Here is a 16548-nt window from a genome sequence, read left to right on the forward strand (position 1 = left end):
CTCCCAGCATGGACGATGGGGGGTCTCATCCTGTGTGTGTGTGTGTGTGTGTGTGTGTGTGTGTGTGTGTGTGTGTGTGTGTGGGCGGGGGGGAGGGGGGGGTTAGAGAGCTCAGAGGATAAAAAGGCTGGGATCTAAACAAGGACATAGATACTGTTAACAACTCCCACACACACACACACACACACACACACACACACACACACAAGCCTTGATGGACAGTTCCATTTACCACAGGCTAGCCAATGGCTTTTATCGTCCCAGACAGGGACACCCCACGCACGCACACACACACGCACGCACGCGCACACACACACACACACACACACACACACACACACACGCACGCACGTGGCGACACAAGGTTCACACTTGGCAGGACAGATAAAGCCCCTGGACACATTTCCTTTGTTCTGCATGTGTGCTTGTGTGCTTGTGTGTGTGTGTGTGTGTGTGCGTGTGTGTGTGTGTGTGTGTGTTTCAGCCAAAAGAAGCGGCGAGGTAAATGAGGTGTGAAAGTCTCTTCTGGATTATTAAGACTTAACAGAACTAGCTTTAATAAATCACCCTCTAGCAACGAGTGGTGTCAGAGAGAGAGAGAGAGAGAGAGAGAGAGACATACTGTACATACGGAGGGAGAAGACAGACAGAAGGAAAGAGAGCCCGAGTCAGAAAGACAGAGACGAGAGAGAGAGAGAGAGAGAGACACAGAGACAGGGACATAGAGTGAGAGGGAGAGTGAGAGAGAGACATACTGTACATACGGAGGGAGAAGACAGACAGAAGGAAAGAGAGCCCGAAAGACAGAGACGAGAGAGAGAGAGAGAGAGAGAGCGCGCACAGGGGGAATGGACCCTGGTCCCGCATGCTGTTCCAATCATGCACATGTGTTCAGGGTCTCTCAACACACACACACACACACACACACACACACACACACACACAACACTGGCGTTTCAGTCGAAAAACAGAAACCCCGTCCCGACCGCAGTCATCCGCAATTACAGATAGCATTCCTCAGTCTACGGACATTAATAGGAAGAGCGCTGTAAGATTTATTAGACAAATACAATCCCCATTTGATGAAAGGATTAGGCAAATAAAAAAGAGCCTCTTTTCCACATCATCTCTGCTTTGGAGCAGGTTCAAGGCCCCATGATGAAACACAACGGATTTGGAACAAAGGTGTAAGGGCTTTTCTTTCTTTCTTTCTTTGTCCTCTCTAAGGAGAAATCATCGCTGTCTATTTTTATTTTGGTCGGGAATATGGGAACTAAAATGTATAGGAACCAATTTAGCAAACTCGGCGAGGAAAGACAAATGACCTGATTAGGGAGAGTTTCCTAATAATAAAGGAACTATTGTTTTTTCGTAGGCCTATGGAATTTCAGTGGGAATAATTATCGAATAATTAGGGGCTGATGATGACGACAGATCTTTAGAAATAATTAGGGAAGGGACAGATCTTTAGCCATGGCATCCAAAAGAGTAAAAGAGATCAAACCTGGCAAAGACAACGTGTGCAGCGTCATGGTGGTTATAGTGCAAGCTTTCTGAGACTGTATCTTAAGAGGCTGATGAAAGAGAGAGAGAGAGAGAGAGAGAGCGCTCCGGTGGCGCAGTGGTAAAGTGCCTGCCCACTACCACAGAGGTCCCAACCCACAGGTTGAGAACCAGTGCAGTACAGTACGTACCAGACAGTGTTGTGATTCTGTATACATGTGATGATGAAACAGAGAGACAGAGACATCAGGACATGAAAAGACAACCCTGTAGGCTCTTATAGATAAACCCTTGCAGGCACGGGCCGACACACATGAACGAGAGAAAGCGAGAAGAGAGAGAGAGCCATTATTGAAATGCTGTGAGAGTAGGAGACAGACCGAGGGTGATACTTCATAAAGCTTTGTGCTACAGAGAGCCTGTGCCACGCCACTCTGCTTATAGCGACAAAGTTCACACTCCTTATTAGACTGTTTCTGCTGCGCTTTTCCCATTAAAGTGGGCGTGTGTGTGCCCGCACACGCACGCGCGCGCATGTGTTAATAGTGGCATTATAAAAGAGAGGCCCAGTAGGCAGTCAGCTGTCGGGCAGAAACCTTGCATCTCCTTTTCATCATACAAGTGGCGCACAAAAGTAGCGAAAATAACCGATCTACAACAAGCTCACAACGAGGCCGCGAGGCAACGTGTTGTGAGCTTGTAGACGTTTGTAGACATTTTAAAATGCGTGTAAAGATAAACCCTTTTTTTTATATATATACAAGGTTTCCCATCTGAAAGCAACGATATGGATTTATAGGGTGGTGTGCGTGCGTGTGTGCAGTTGTGCGTGTGTCTGTGTTGGACACAGGCTTTGATCAGTCTCCATTGATCTGCTAGATTTACACCCCGGCCTGCAGACAGACGGTCTCCGAGGGTCTGTAACACCGGCGTCGGACCCTCGCTGCACAGGGGGCCATTAGTCAACCATCTGATGTGTAAAACACTCCCCTGGGACACCAGGTCTGTGGGAGAACAGGCCTAGTGCAATACGCGCAGGCTGCTACTGTTACAGATGGAGTGCCGTGATTTTGGTACCGTTTCTGTTTAGCATTACTGGAATAATAGACCCCCAGGTGTGGTTAGAATATTGAAATATGTCTTCCCTGTGTATTTTTGGTATCTCAAAAGGCCCAATCGAGGCCCTGGTCAAAAGGCCTGATCGAAATGACAATCACAATATCATCCCCTCCCCCTTTATCATACAACAACAGCTGTTGGTGCGGCTTCAGTTCAGGTGGACCACCACCCATCACCACCCACCAGGCAAACAAATGGAAACTCATGCCCCACCCAGTTATTATGTCTTTGTCCCTTTTAAACCCATATTATGGAGTCATTTGTCAGGCATGCCCAAATATGTCTATGCAGAATTGTCTGAACATCATTGTGATGTCAGAGCAGGCCAGCTCCATATATGGAGATCTAGGGGTGATCAGGTGTGATCATTTGGCTAATCCAGAGCCTGGTGCCTGATGATCATGTTTTGGGGGGCGAAAGATCACGGCACTCCATCTATAATGGTCTGATAGAGAACACTAGCCCTGCTGCAACACACACAGGTTTTAGTTCAATGTTTGCTTTAAAAATGCCATTGACAATGGGACCCGGCAACAACTGGAAAATAGCAGGCGAAGAGGCGATAGTCGAAAAGTGGGCGGAGGAACGTCGTTCAAAAACATGAAAATATTGTATCTTTTGTACGACATAGTCCGGCAATAGCCAATCAAATTCATGTGTTGCTTTGTTTACCCTCCACGCAGAACGGTGATACGTTTACATTATATACGCTAACGACAGCAGGAACGCCCACCCTGAGTCGCCAGTGTTCGCCCGCTGTTAGATGCTCAGCCAATCGCAGCGCAGAATGGCACAACTTCCAGCCAAACACAGCACGCAATATGTGCGGATGATTCCATCCTCACATTTTTAGGACACGATTGCTAAAACTATTAGTTAGATGAATAGTTCCATAACTATCGTGTTGTACTTACTGCGTGTGACCACTCCCTCCAGTCGGATTATGTTGGGGTGGTCAAACTGGCCCATGATTGACGCCTCGGCCAGGAAGTCCCGCCTCTGCTTGTCCGTGTATCCCGCCTTCAGCGTCTTGATGGCCACGCATATCTCCTTCTTACTGGGCAACTTGAGACGACCGCTACACACCTCGCCGAACTCTCCTATGCACACGCACACACACACACACACACACACACACACACACACACACACACACACACACACACACACACACACACACACACACACACACACACACACACACACACACACACACACACACACACACACACACACACACACACACACACACACACACACACACACAGAGCAAGGGGAGCAAGTCAGGATCAGGGGTCATCAATTGAGGGTATGCTCATGCTGAAAGTGATCGAGTGGCAAAGCAACATGCAAAGTTGCTTTTCAAGCAGCTGGCAAAAGGTGACATAGTGCCACTTTAAGTACTCGATACTTGAATAAAGGTACTTAGTTACTCCTCCCCAATAATGCTGATGAGGTGTGGTAGCAGAGAGAGGCGCTGAGCAAAGAAAAGAGTGAATGACACGTGTGGCCTGACTTAAATAGAGCGTGTAGCTGAACCAATTCCTACTGACCATTAGGACCAGGGCCATGTGTGGAGACAGAGCGTGGGACCGGCTCCACTCGGCACGCCTGCACTGAACTAACGTGATGCTCCATTTATGGCACACATGAAGCAGGCAGAACATACACTATGTGTGCTTAAAAGTACAGCAACGTCCTCTGTGATCCATTAAACTTCAACCCCAGCATCTATATTTCTTTGCTGGACGGATTAAGGCACTCACATGTTTTACTATTACCTAGTACAATATATCCATACTGCAATGTAGAAATACTCAGTTATAAGTAAATCTCTGGCATTAAAATGTACTTGAGTAAAAGTACAAAAGTATTGGTGTCAAAATGTACCTACAGTAGAAATAATCATTTTATGCAGAATGTTCCGTTTCACAAGTTTTCACATACTGTACAGTATTACTACTTTTATTTAACAGTAGCCTACTTCTTCCACAACTGCTTCAGATAATTTTTTAACTTGCCTTGCTAGAATGAACCAATTTCACAATTATTATCCCAAAAAAAAAAACCATTCCATCAGCGTGACTTAATTTCCATATTCACAGAGTTTATACCGTACACAATCAAAGGGATTATTATTTTCCATATTCCATATGCAGGATTGCATATTTAGCAGTGGTTCTCAACAAGTGGTCTGGGGACCACTAGTGGTTATTGAGGGGCCTAGGTGGTCCCCACCTAAATGATCTACAATTTACAGGAAGTCTACACAATTAGAGAATGTATACTTATGTTGGCGATTGCCTGTTCCTGGTCTACGAGCTATAGGCTACAGTAAATCTCATCAAATGGTGGTCCAGACCATGGCTCAAACGGCGAATAAATAATGGCCCTTGAAATGAAAAGGGTTTGAAAAGTCCTGATATATACCGTTACCATATGCAGGGATTAATAATTTCCATATACACAGGGATTAACGCCACAGCGGGACAGCTATGTATCTGCTCTAATATTCATGGCTTGGCCCTCATGAGCGTCAATAGGCACTCATCCATCAGGCAGACATATTTATTGCTGTTGGAGGGAAAAGGAAGGGTCTCTCCACACTGCAGCGGCGTTTCCCCTAATTCTCCGCGGTCACGGTGCGCGCCAACCAAAGCACGCACAGCGGCCGGGGGGCCTTTGAAATCCATCCGCCCACGGTCCTGATAACAATTAGTCATCCCAGGGCTGACCGCGCCGCGCAGAGCCGCGCAGACGTCTGGCCTTTCAACTTTCCATGTCCCCATTTTACAGTCCGAACGGGTGACTCAGTGCTACGGAGACCCTGGGAGGGGACCAATTAACATTCCAGGCCGGTGATGGTTACTGTACGTGTGTGTGTGTGTGTGTGTGTGTGTGTGTGTGTGTGTGTGTGTGTGTGTGTGTGTGTGTGTGTACTTGTATTGCTATACTTGTGAGGGTCAACGTCCCCAAAAGTCCAGTTGAATTTGACAAACTGACAGTGAGTGCAGGGGCGACATTTGGGGTGTGGCAGTTCACATTTAACATCAAATTCTGTTATTTTAGTTTATTGCAGATTAATGAGATTAAAAAACATGATTGCATCTTCTGAAAACATGCAACATATATACCATACATTTATTTACCACTTTCTACCTCTATTTTTGGGCATGCCATTATGGGCGAAAATTTTAAATGTTTAAAACCATTTTTTTTTTTCATCCCCAAAATAACGAAAAAGAAGAATAAGGTTAAGAATGATTACTAAATAATTTTCAAACGCAGTTTTACAATTAAAAGATTGAGATTGTGGTTAAGGTTCAGGAACAGGTATTTAGATAGGGTTATGCCTGATAAAAACTTTGTGCATCAGACATAGCAGATCTACAAGCTCACAACGCCACCACATGGTGGCAGCGGTGGCTCATTGTGAGCTTGTAGATCGACTATTTTAAGTGTGCAACACCAGCATGCAGCTAATTTTACACCAGGCTTTAAGTGGAATGCAGAAAATGACCTTCCAAAAGTGTTTTGTAAAGTAAAGTGTGCGTACGTGTTTGTGTGTGTGTGCGTGTGTACGTGCGAGCGTGCGTGCGTGGATGCAGACGGGTCACTTCAAAAGACACCTTCCTCTGTCCATGACAGCTGGTGGCAGGTTTCTGGCCCAATTGACACACTGATCTGTGTGCGCATGTGTGTGTGTGTGTGTGTGTGTGTGTGTGTGTGTGTGTGTGTGTGTGTGTGTGTGTGTGTGTGTGTGTGTGTGTGTGTGCATGCGTGTCTTATTCGATAATACCTGTATGCATACGAGTGTGTGTTCAAGGCAAGCTGATGTCACTGCTGAGACATGTAAAGACTCTCTCTCTCTCTTTCTTCCCCCCCCCCCATTTCCCGTGGCAGCTCCGGGATCACAGAGTCTGGGTCAAACTGTGGACCGGAGCCTGCGGGGTCTGGCAGAACTTATAGGAGGAATAATTACAACCTGTCTAAAAAGCATTCAGATCTGTCCAGGCTCCTCCCGGCCCGGCCGGATCCGTTCCGATGGCCTCGGCTCCTTGGACAGACCAGACCCAGGGACGGCCAATTACACTGAAGGTCAGTGTGTGATTGGGTGGTCACTCACACAGGAGAGGACTGTGCGGAATGACCGCTTGATTAGCCATGCTAACCCGGCCGTGAATACTGTACATAGAGAGAGAGAGATGGGCTATGCTCTCATTGTGGTCAAGGAGTGGTGGAGACAGAGCTACTACAGTTAACACCGTAATTGCCCGGGGTTATTTAATCCATTACATTATAGTGCCCAGTCGATTTATAAACACGGATCACTTTTACCGACGGACCGGATGTTGTTGTGAATGTGTGTGTAGCAGCTAACAATAGCCTCTCCACTCTAAAGGCGATCGACAACAACGGGAGGTAAGAATAAATCTATCGCGACTAGCGACTGGACAGCGGAGGGTCGTCTAACACAGGATCTTTCTTCATAATTAGACGGGATGATTTAGATTGCGAGTTATTAATGTTTTAAGATTTTCGATGACGTCTCACTCTTGCGCAACATCGAGGATTGCACAACAGGCTGTGGAGCGATGCGATCCGTTTTCATATCAATAAACTTCGTCTTTTGGACAATACTTCGTCTTGTGCGTCGGGCATTACTAATAGAAAGGACAAAGAACTTCGTCCTGGACGCTGGGGGTGTTAATATATCTATAGATATATATATGCTTTTCTGTCTTGTCTTTTTTCTGATACTGAATACGAATCATTGTATCATACAATAATGTAATGCTTTGGCAATATAAAATATGCTTGCCATGCCAATAAAGCATAATAGAATAAAGCATAATAGAAAGAAAGAAAGAAAGAAAGAAAGAAGAGAGGTGAAGGGACAGAGGGAGGGAGACAGAGAGAGAGGCATGGCTTTTGTCTGGTAACACCAAATCATATGTTGGCAGCAGGTTCAAAGCCTTGTAGAACATATGCAGTCGACACACAGATGGCTTCAGATAGGGATGAGAGCTCACAGTACAACACAGCACAGCACAGCAGGCACGCTGCATTATTGTCTATTGTCCCCAGGCGGCCGTAGCTGCACTACAACAATAGCTCAGATGGGTGCTAAACCATACAACCCAACAGAGCGGACACATCAAAACCATAAACCACCATGCATCACATCACAGGGGCTGCTGGTTGGTGTCGTCTGACCGTCGTTTGCTCCTAAAAACTAGTCTGGGAAATAATTTAATAACAATGAAATCATTCCTATCTCGGCGGGTATTATTAGTGCAACTCCATGACGCCGAGACGGGTGACGTTGAAATGGATTGAAACCATGCATGCATTGTGCACTTTGGACATGAGGTGAAAGCCAGGCTGCCATGCAGTCACTTTGTTATTCCTTACAGGAGAATTCTAGACTAGGCTTTCTTCTTATATTAATCAGTGTTACAGGTGACATTTTAACTCTATCCAGAGCCCACCGCAGCTCTGAGCGTGGGCGGTTGTGTTTTGTGGTAAAATCCTTATTTTTAACGCTCTTTATTTTAGATATATGTTGGCCATTTCCACGTGTTTTGTCCAAAAATGGGATTTAGATTAAATCATGGGTGAGTACAAACACAGTGGAGATCATTTTTCATTAGCGACACAAAACAAGCGATTAACATGAGAAAAGTCTAGTCCGGAATTCTCCTTCAATATCAGTGGTTCTCAAATATTTTCAGGTCAAGGAACATGCATTTGGCTTCAGACTCCCCATCAAAAGATATTTGAGAAAAAAAGAAAGAGAATTGTGTTCTTTTTTCACTGTCAGGCGGAAACCTATAGTATGTCCAAAACCATTCCTTTTTTAATTGTTTTAAAACATCTTAAAATACAGAAAATAGCCCATCTATAAGTAATACTGTACAGGTACCGTATGTATTCTGTAGTGGATATATGAAAGATGAATTACTGTATGCATTCCATGGTGTGTACTGTAGTGTATATATGAGTGTATTAAGAGCGTCAGGCCGTTATGACAGCTTTACAGCGGGTTGCTGGGTCCAGAGAGACAGGCCCGGTTCGCCGCCCTGCACCGTACATTCTAAAACTAAGACCCCCAGGATGTCTGCACTGCTCATAAATCGCTGCGCATTACTCTGTCTTGTCTGCGCCCAGCGCTACACATCAGCTAGGGAGTACGGGAGGAGAGGAGAGGAGAGGAGAGAGAAGAGAAGAGAAGAGAAGAGAAGAGAAGAGAAGAGAAGAGAAGAGAAGAGAAGAGAAGAGAAGAGAAGAGAAGAGAAGAGAAGAGAAGAGAAGAGAAGAGAAGAGAAGAGAAGAGAAGAGAAGAGAAGAGAAGAGAAGAGAAGAGAAGAGAAGAGAAGAGAAGAGAAGAGAAGAGAAGAGAAAGAGAAGAGAAGAGAAGAGAAGAGAAGAGAAGAGAAGAGAAGAGAAGAGAAGAGAAGAGGATAATTTTTCAAACAGTTAGTTTGTTACAGATGCCAGACTTGTGGTTACACTGGGAAAAAAGGGTTTTCATACCAAAACACCTTATGTAGATAGCAACAGTAATGGTACAATAAGTGCGTTTGTGTGCGTGCGTTCATGCATGTGTGTGTGGGGGGGGGGGGGTACTATTCCAGATGGAACTCTGAATATTCCTCATTCTAAGCATCACCAGGCTGTCTATTAAATCGAGCAAGGCAGGAGCTGCCACCCCTCCCCCCCTCCCCCTCCCCCCTCCCCCCTCTCTCTCTCTCTCTCTCTCTCTCTCTCTCAGTGAAGGGACCTCTCTCTCTATCTATGAAGGGACCTGGGTGTTACAGCACATCTGTGATGAATACGCTCCACAGTCCACACACCTGATGTGAGCGCTGCACAGAGGAATGGAGATCACAAGTTATGAGTGTGCTCATTCCGTTTGGCCCTTTGGGTGCTGTAATGTGTGTGAATGGACTGGACGGACGGACCGTGCTCGTAACTTTTGACTGTTAGAGCGTTCCTGAGTTATTTTTTATATTATTTATTATTTTATTTGTTTTATTTAAGGGGAACTTTGCTGATATTTTATTGATTTGTTTCATTGCCATCCCCTTTTACAATTTACAATTGAGGCATTTAGAAGACGCTCTTAATCCAGAGCGATTTACAGTAAACGAGGACAACACAAGGTAATACATCACATGCATAAATGGTCATCTAGGATCACAATCAGTAAACCATGAACCTATCATCAGTCCATGTACATACAGGCTACCCGTACGTTTCAGTAAACCATGAACCTATCATCAGTCCATGTACATACAGGCTACCCGTACGTTTCAGTAAACCATGAACCTATCATCAGTCCATGTACATACAGGCTACCCGTACGTTTCAGTAAACCATGAACCTATCATCAGTCCATGTACATACAGGCTACCCGTACGTTTCAGTAAACCATGAACCTATCATCAGTCCATGTACATACAGGCTACCCGTACGTTTCAGTAAACCATGAACCTATCATCAGTCCATGTACATACAGGCTACCTGTACGTTTCAGTAAACCATGAACCTATCATCAGTCCATGTACATACAGGCTACCTGTACGTTTCAGTAAACCATGAACCTATCATCAGTCCATGTACATACAGGCTACCCGTACGTTTCAGTAAACCATGAACCTATCATCAGTCCATGTACATACAGGCTACCTGTACGTTTCAGTAAACCATGAACCTATCATCAGTCCATGTACATACAGGCTACCCGTACGTTGAAGCTATAAACAGTATAGAATCCCAGATCAATAATGACTTTGCATAAGCCCACAAGGTCGCCAAGGCTAGGGCAAGTGCTATTCTTTCTGGCACTAGTTCTCAACACAAATAATGTAATTTTTGTGCGCGTGTGTGCAAGCTTGCGTGCGCTTTTTCATCTCACCTGCTCCCACCACCTTGTCTATGGCGATGCAGGACGCGTCCAGCTCTCGGGCAAATTCGTGGACGGCCTGGCTGGGGTCCTCGTAGGTGTGGGGGTCCACGTAGGTCTTGACGCCAGGCAGACGCACTGCAGAGCACACAACAGCGTTAGACACAGGAAAACAACCACGCAAACGCACTGCAGAGCACAAACACGCAGACGTACTGCAGAGCACAAACACGCAGACGTACTGCAGAGCACACAACAGCGTTAGACACAGGCAAACAACCACGCAGACGCACTGCAGAGCACAACAGCGTTAAGCCCTAACCACAACACCCTGCGGAGTGATATGTCTTGTTGCACTGTACTGTACTGGCCCACCCGAAATCACCATATATACAGTTAATATATATGTGTGTACGTGTGTGTGTTAGGTTGCGCACAGATGGTGAAAAACAACCATGCTGTTTGTGTGCTCATACCCACCCACCCAGCCACCCACACACATAGCTCCGTAAGGGAGCTATGTGAGCTCAACAAGTCATTTTATGTTTGGTTGCACTCTGAAAATAGCAGATCTACAAACTCTATTTTCAGCATGCAACATTATCAACGCCCGCCAAAACACATTTTAGTCGAACAAATCAACTGTAGATTTAGTGCACTCCGGTAAATGCCGATATTGTAAATAGTACATTGTAATGTTTCAGATCAGTGATTCACAACTGTTCACAAGGAAGGTTCACTTTAATATGCATTAGTCCCCTTTTGATACCATACAGTTGTTTTGGTTTTACCTCTGTGAGCCCAATCGACACAGCATTAGGAAAAAAACACAATCTGATTAGACTAACACTAACAATGTGCTCGATAAAGACGTGTGTGTGTATGTGCTTTGAGTAATCACATCATGTTGGTCTGTTGTTATAACTGTGTCTAATCACGTTGTGTTGATTTGTTATGTGTAATAATGCAGGAACACAGGCTAAAACGTGGGCCTGTCTAATGTTTCCTCACAACGGATTATTCATCTGTTGTAAATGCACAGATGACATATCTGACCATTAATTGGGACTTCAGTGGAAAGTAGGAAGTCCACGCCTTAGGAAAGAGGGGGCATTTGCTCAGGTGTGGAATAGTGTCAGGGCAAAATGGGAAATCAGGCACGACAAATGAGAGGAAACATAACTTTCAAAAGAAAGATCAGGGAGGTGTGCTCATCCAGAGCTCATCCAGAGCACCCCAAAAGCAAACATTTTGATTAATTAAAAACAAAAAATCTTTTTTTTTCAAAGAAATTTTTTAAGAGAATCCATGAATTAGGAAAAAAAGCTTAAGAAGTAGTGCAAATAGCAGATCTACAAGCTTACAATGTGGTGCGAAACAACACGTTGTGAGCTTGTAGATCTGCTATTTTCATTAGTCATTTATTTTAAATAATGATACATATACAGCAGTATAGAGGTCATAGAGTATAGCAGAACATTTAATTCTGTATCAAAGAATATTTGAAAACCGCCAAAAATAAGGGTAGTGGTAGTTAGATATTTTGGGGCACAGAATCAAATGTTTTATGATCATGATTCATCAGGAGCCTGGAATGCATTTGGGTCCAGCCTTAAAATAATTAGCCTAATACAATAAATATTTTCAGCAAATCTCTATGAGCTGAATGGGTTTTCATTTTTTTCCTTTGTAAATTTTATCCCACAATTTTGCAACCCATTTTTTCACCCAGTCAGTTATCTAATGCAATCCTGGGCGCTACACTTCCTCTGCCAACCTGGGGAGAGCAACGGACTGACCTCATACTTCCTGCTAAGCATGAGGAGTCCAAGCTGCTACTTTTCACCTGACAGGGGAGAGTTTCCCCAGTAGGACGTAGCGCGTGGAATAAACACGTTATTCCAACCAGTTCCTTTCCCCTCCATCAGGCGCCCCGGCTGGCCAGGGGGGAGGCAAACTGAATGGGTTTTCTATCTGTGGAAATACAACCACAGCTATGCTCTATAGATCCGCAGTTTACGATGCGAGAAACGACACACAACCAATTATAGCTGAGGCCTGAGATTCCCACAACAAGCTAAAAGCTTTTCTGTTGTTTTTTCTAGTCAAATTTCAATGTCCCATGTCGACTGGGCACACACACTCAGTGTGTGGATCAGTGTTGCCAAGTCTGCTGACTATAAGCAAAATGTTGGAAGTTGCGGGTTGCAGTGTTTTTTGGGGTCCTCGTTTCTAAAGTTTAGTTGCTTATTTTGGGCTTACCTACCAATGTTTAAACCAATTGTTCTCAAACTATTCATGCCAGGATTTGTCCAGATCTACAATCTCACAATGTGTCACATTTGTGTCACAATCTGACACATTGTGAGCTGTAATCTGCTATTTTCAAATGTCCGAAATGTATTATTTGAAAATGTAGTTACTAGTTACTTTGTAGATTTTGATTATTATTACAAAACATACATTAACCACTCCAGCCCTCAAGTAAAAATAGGCAAATTTGGCTCTGAGATGTAGTGGAGTAAAAATAAGTATTGGAAATTGGAAATACTACAGAAAGTACAAATACCTAAAATGTATAAGTAGCCTACAGTACTTAGGTTAATGTAATTAGTTACTTTCCACCAATACAACATTTTCACTCTAAAAAGATATGTCTCAGATGCGTTGTGAGCTTGTAGCTCGGCTATTTTCAAATAGCTGTTGTAGGTATGGTGGCCCATAGTAACTTCATCTTGGGCTTGTTTTCATAGACCCCGTTGCTTGTTTCTCTCGCAGAGTCTGGCAACGCGACATGTGGACGTGTGCAGGCTGTAATATCCATACGGTGGTGAGTGTGCAAATAAATCATGTGTAGGAACTACAGCAGATTACACATGTTGCTGAGTGGACTAATATGGCGCGGCACCAAGTCAAACAGTTCCTACTCTATAAAATAAACTCCAATCATAAAATGGAACACCAGATGCACAAACACCCATCAGCACACAGCTGATTTAGAGAGGCTGATGTCATATGCATGTGCGCGCGCGCGCACACACACACACACACACACACACACACACACACACACACACACACACACACACACACACACACACACACACACACACACACACACCTTGAAATTCTATACTTGAAGGACAACACACACTGTGTAATACTCACAGTGTCCGTTGCCAAAGTGCAGACGTTTCTCGTCGGGATGTTTGGATCTACTGCGGCAACAGAACCTGAAACCATGAATAAAAATAAAATAAACATGTTGGTTACATGAAGTGTATCTTCGTTTGATAATAGTCTTACTCAATTTAACTGCTTAGATGCGGTAGGTGGCGAGTGCAAGACGAATTTGTAACATGAGCAGAGAAGAAGATGTCTTGTTGTTTAGGCTAAAAGTGAAACTACTCAAGCCCCCGGCTCTGCGGAGGCCCAGAGAGGCCTACTAGCGATGCGATCAGTGTTTTGATTAACGGGAGCTTGAATTAATGGTTTATTAGGTGCCGATCATGCCTCATTATGAGCCATAATGTCAATGGCGTGCATGTGGGGATTTTGGCTGTTTCTTACATGGACGCTAGCGGCGGCTAGCAACGGAGCTATATGATCAGTGTATTGTTGGTCATTGATCATGAGGACAGACCTATATGATCAGTGTATTGTTGGTCATTGATCATGAGGACAGACCTAATAGATTAATCAGTTTATTGAGCATTGATCATGAGGACAGACCTATATGTGATCAGTGTATTTATTGACCATTGATCATGAGGACAGACCTATATGTGATCAGTGTATTTATTGGTCATTGATCATGAGGACAGACCTATATGTGATCAGTGTATTTATTGGTCATTGATCATGAGGACAGACCTAATAGATTAATCAGTTTATTGAGCATTGATCATGAGGACAGACCTATATGTGATCAGTGTATTTGTTGGTCATTGATCATGAGGACAGACCTATATGTGATCAGTGTATTTGTTGGTCATTGATCATGAGGACAGACCTATATGTGATCAGTGTATTTGTTGGTCATTGATCATGAGGACAGACCTATATGTGATCAGTGTATTTGTTGGTCATTGATCATGAGGACAGACCTATATGTGATCAGCGTATTTATTGACCATTGATCATGAGGACAGACCTATATGTGATCAGTGTATTTATTGGTCATTGATCATGAGGACAGACCTATATGTGATCAGTGTATTGTTGGTCATTGATCATGAGGACAGACCTATATGTGATCAGTGTATTGTTGGTCATTGATCATGAGGACAGACCTATATGTGATCAGTGTATTGTTGGTCATTGATCATGAGGACAGACCTATATGATCAGTGTATTTATTGGTCATTGATCATGAGGACAGACCTATATGTGATCAGTGTATTTATTGGTCATTGATCATGAGGACAGACCTATATGTGATCAGTGTATTGTTGGTCATTGATCATGAGGACAGACCTATATGTGATCAGTGTATTTATTGGTCATTGATCATGAGGACAGACCTATATGTGATCAGTGTATTTATTGGTCATTGATCATGAGGACAGACCTATATGTGATCAGTGTATTTATTGGTCATTGATCATGAGGACAGACCTATATGTGATCAGTGTATTTATTGGTCATTGATCATGAGGACAGACCTATATGTGATCAGTGTATTGTTGGTCATTGATCATGAGGACAGACCTATATGTGATCAGTGTATTTATTGGTCATTGATCATGAGGACAGACCTATATGTGATCAGTGTATTTATTGGTCATTGATCATGAGGACAGACCTGCCGATGAGGACGTAGAGCAGCACGGTCAGAAGAACGATGGACACAGCGGAGGACATGGCGATGAGAACCACCTGACTGCTCTCACTGGAGATGGAGAACGCTGCTGAGAGGGGGGCGGGGGGACAGACAGGCAGACAGACAGACAGTCAGTCAATGCTTAAGGACATCGCCGCTTGTATGATGGCCACGAACCATTATCACGGTTTTAGGTGATAAGCCTTTACTGTGCTGTCGAGTCTTACATTCGGGGCTGGTCTCGAACTCGAAGCTGCGGCTGGACGCTCCGTAGCCCGCCGCGGTGCGCGCTTTGATCTGCAGCAGGTAGGAGGTGTCTGCCTTGAGCCCCGTCAGCGTCACGTTGCACCACCTGGCCCGCAGGATAGTGTAGCTGGTCTCCTGCTCCTGCTGCACCTGCGTGCACACCGCGTGCACACGCACACACACACACACACACACACACACACACACACACACACACACACACACACACACACACACACACACACACTTTATTTATGTCCACATAAACAGAAGTACAAGAATGTCTTGTACAAAGGGCATAAACAATCTCCATTTATCGGCATAACAGGGACACAGATCTTTAGTATCATCGTTACCGACTCTGTGCTCTACAGCCGGGCACCAGTCTAGTATATATAAAATAAAAATAAAACCTTAAATGTCAGTTTCAGCGTCCCGGCTCATTTTGAGCCTGCCAGACTGTCCTGGGGTAATATAAGAGTCCGTCTTCTGCAGCCGGGAGGCAGAGATTGAAATGACATTATCAGTCCGACCCAATTCTGAACCAGCGTATGAAAGGTTGAAGGAGAGGAAAATGGGCCGAGGGCAGATATTAATGACGTTCCGTAAGGAGTTGACTTACTGTACACTGTTACACACATGTTTTTTAACTTACTTCATCTTAGAAGGAACATCCCAAAGTCATGTCCAAGTTTAGTCCAACACCTTTTTATAGACCTTGTTATCAACAGAGAACATTGCATGCACGGATTTAATTGCCATACATGTTAGGACGTGAACATTTTAGCGATTTCACGGATGCCGAACATTTGCAATTTGTTCGCTTTTCTCTTCACCGTCAAACCTAATGCCGAAAAATAGGAGATCTATACAATTGCTGTGAGGACTTTAGAGACCTTGAACAGGGTACATCACACAGGCACACACTCACACACGTGTGACACATAGA

The 16548-nt window shown here is 44.3% G+C and overlaps 1 protein-coding gene across 6 annotated transcripts in view; it reads right to left on the bottom strand.

Annotated features, from left to right (window-relative positions):
- The window catches only part of epha3 (eph receptor A3), a 147491-nt gene that overhangs the window by 34384 nt on the left and 96559 nt on the right, over nucleotides 1-16548 (bottom strand). For 4 of the 6 annotated variants that reach the window (XM_080786345.1, XM_080786347.1, XM_080786350.1 and 1 more), the window contains exons 9-13: nucleotides 15581-15749; nucleotides 15336-15441; nucleotides 13700-13764; nucleotides 10544-10669; nucleotides 3537-3722 (exon numbers count right to left, since the gene is read on the bottom strand). In XM_080786345.1, the coding sequence (XP_080642471.1) occupies nucleotides 3537-3722; nucleotides 10544-10669; nucleotides 13700-13764; nucleotides 15336-15441; nucleotides 15581-15749 (652 nt within the window). The remainder of the gene's footprint in view (nucleotides 1-3536; nucleotides 3723-10543; nucleotides 10670-13699; nucleotides 13765-15335; nucleotides 15442-15580; nucleotides 15750-16548) is intronic. The other 2 variants (XM_080786346.1, XM_080786348.1) reach the window with 1 other exon arrangement.

The sequence above is a fragment of the Protomyctophum bolini genome, assembly GCF_963924005.1.
Source record: "Protomyctophum bolini genome assembly, chromosome: 16".
In the NCBI taxonomy this organism is placed as follows: Eukaryota; Metazoa; Chordata; class Actinopteri; order Myctophiformes; family Myctophidae; genus Protomyctophum; species Protomyctophum bolini.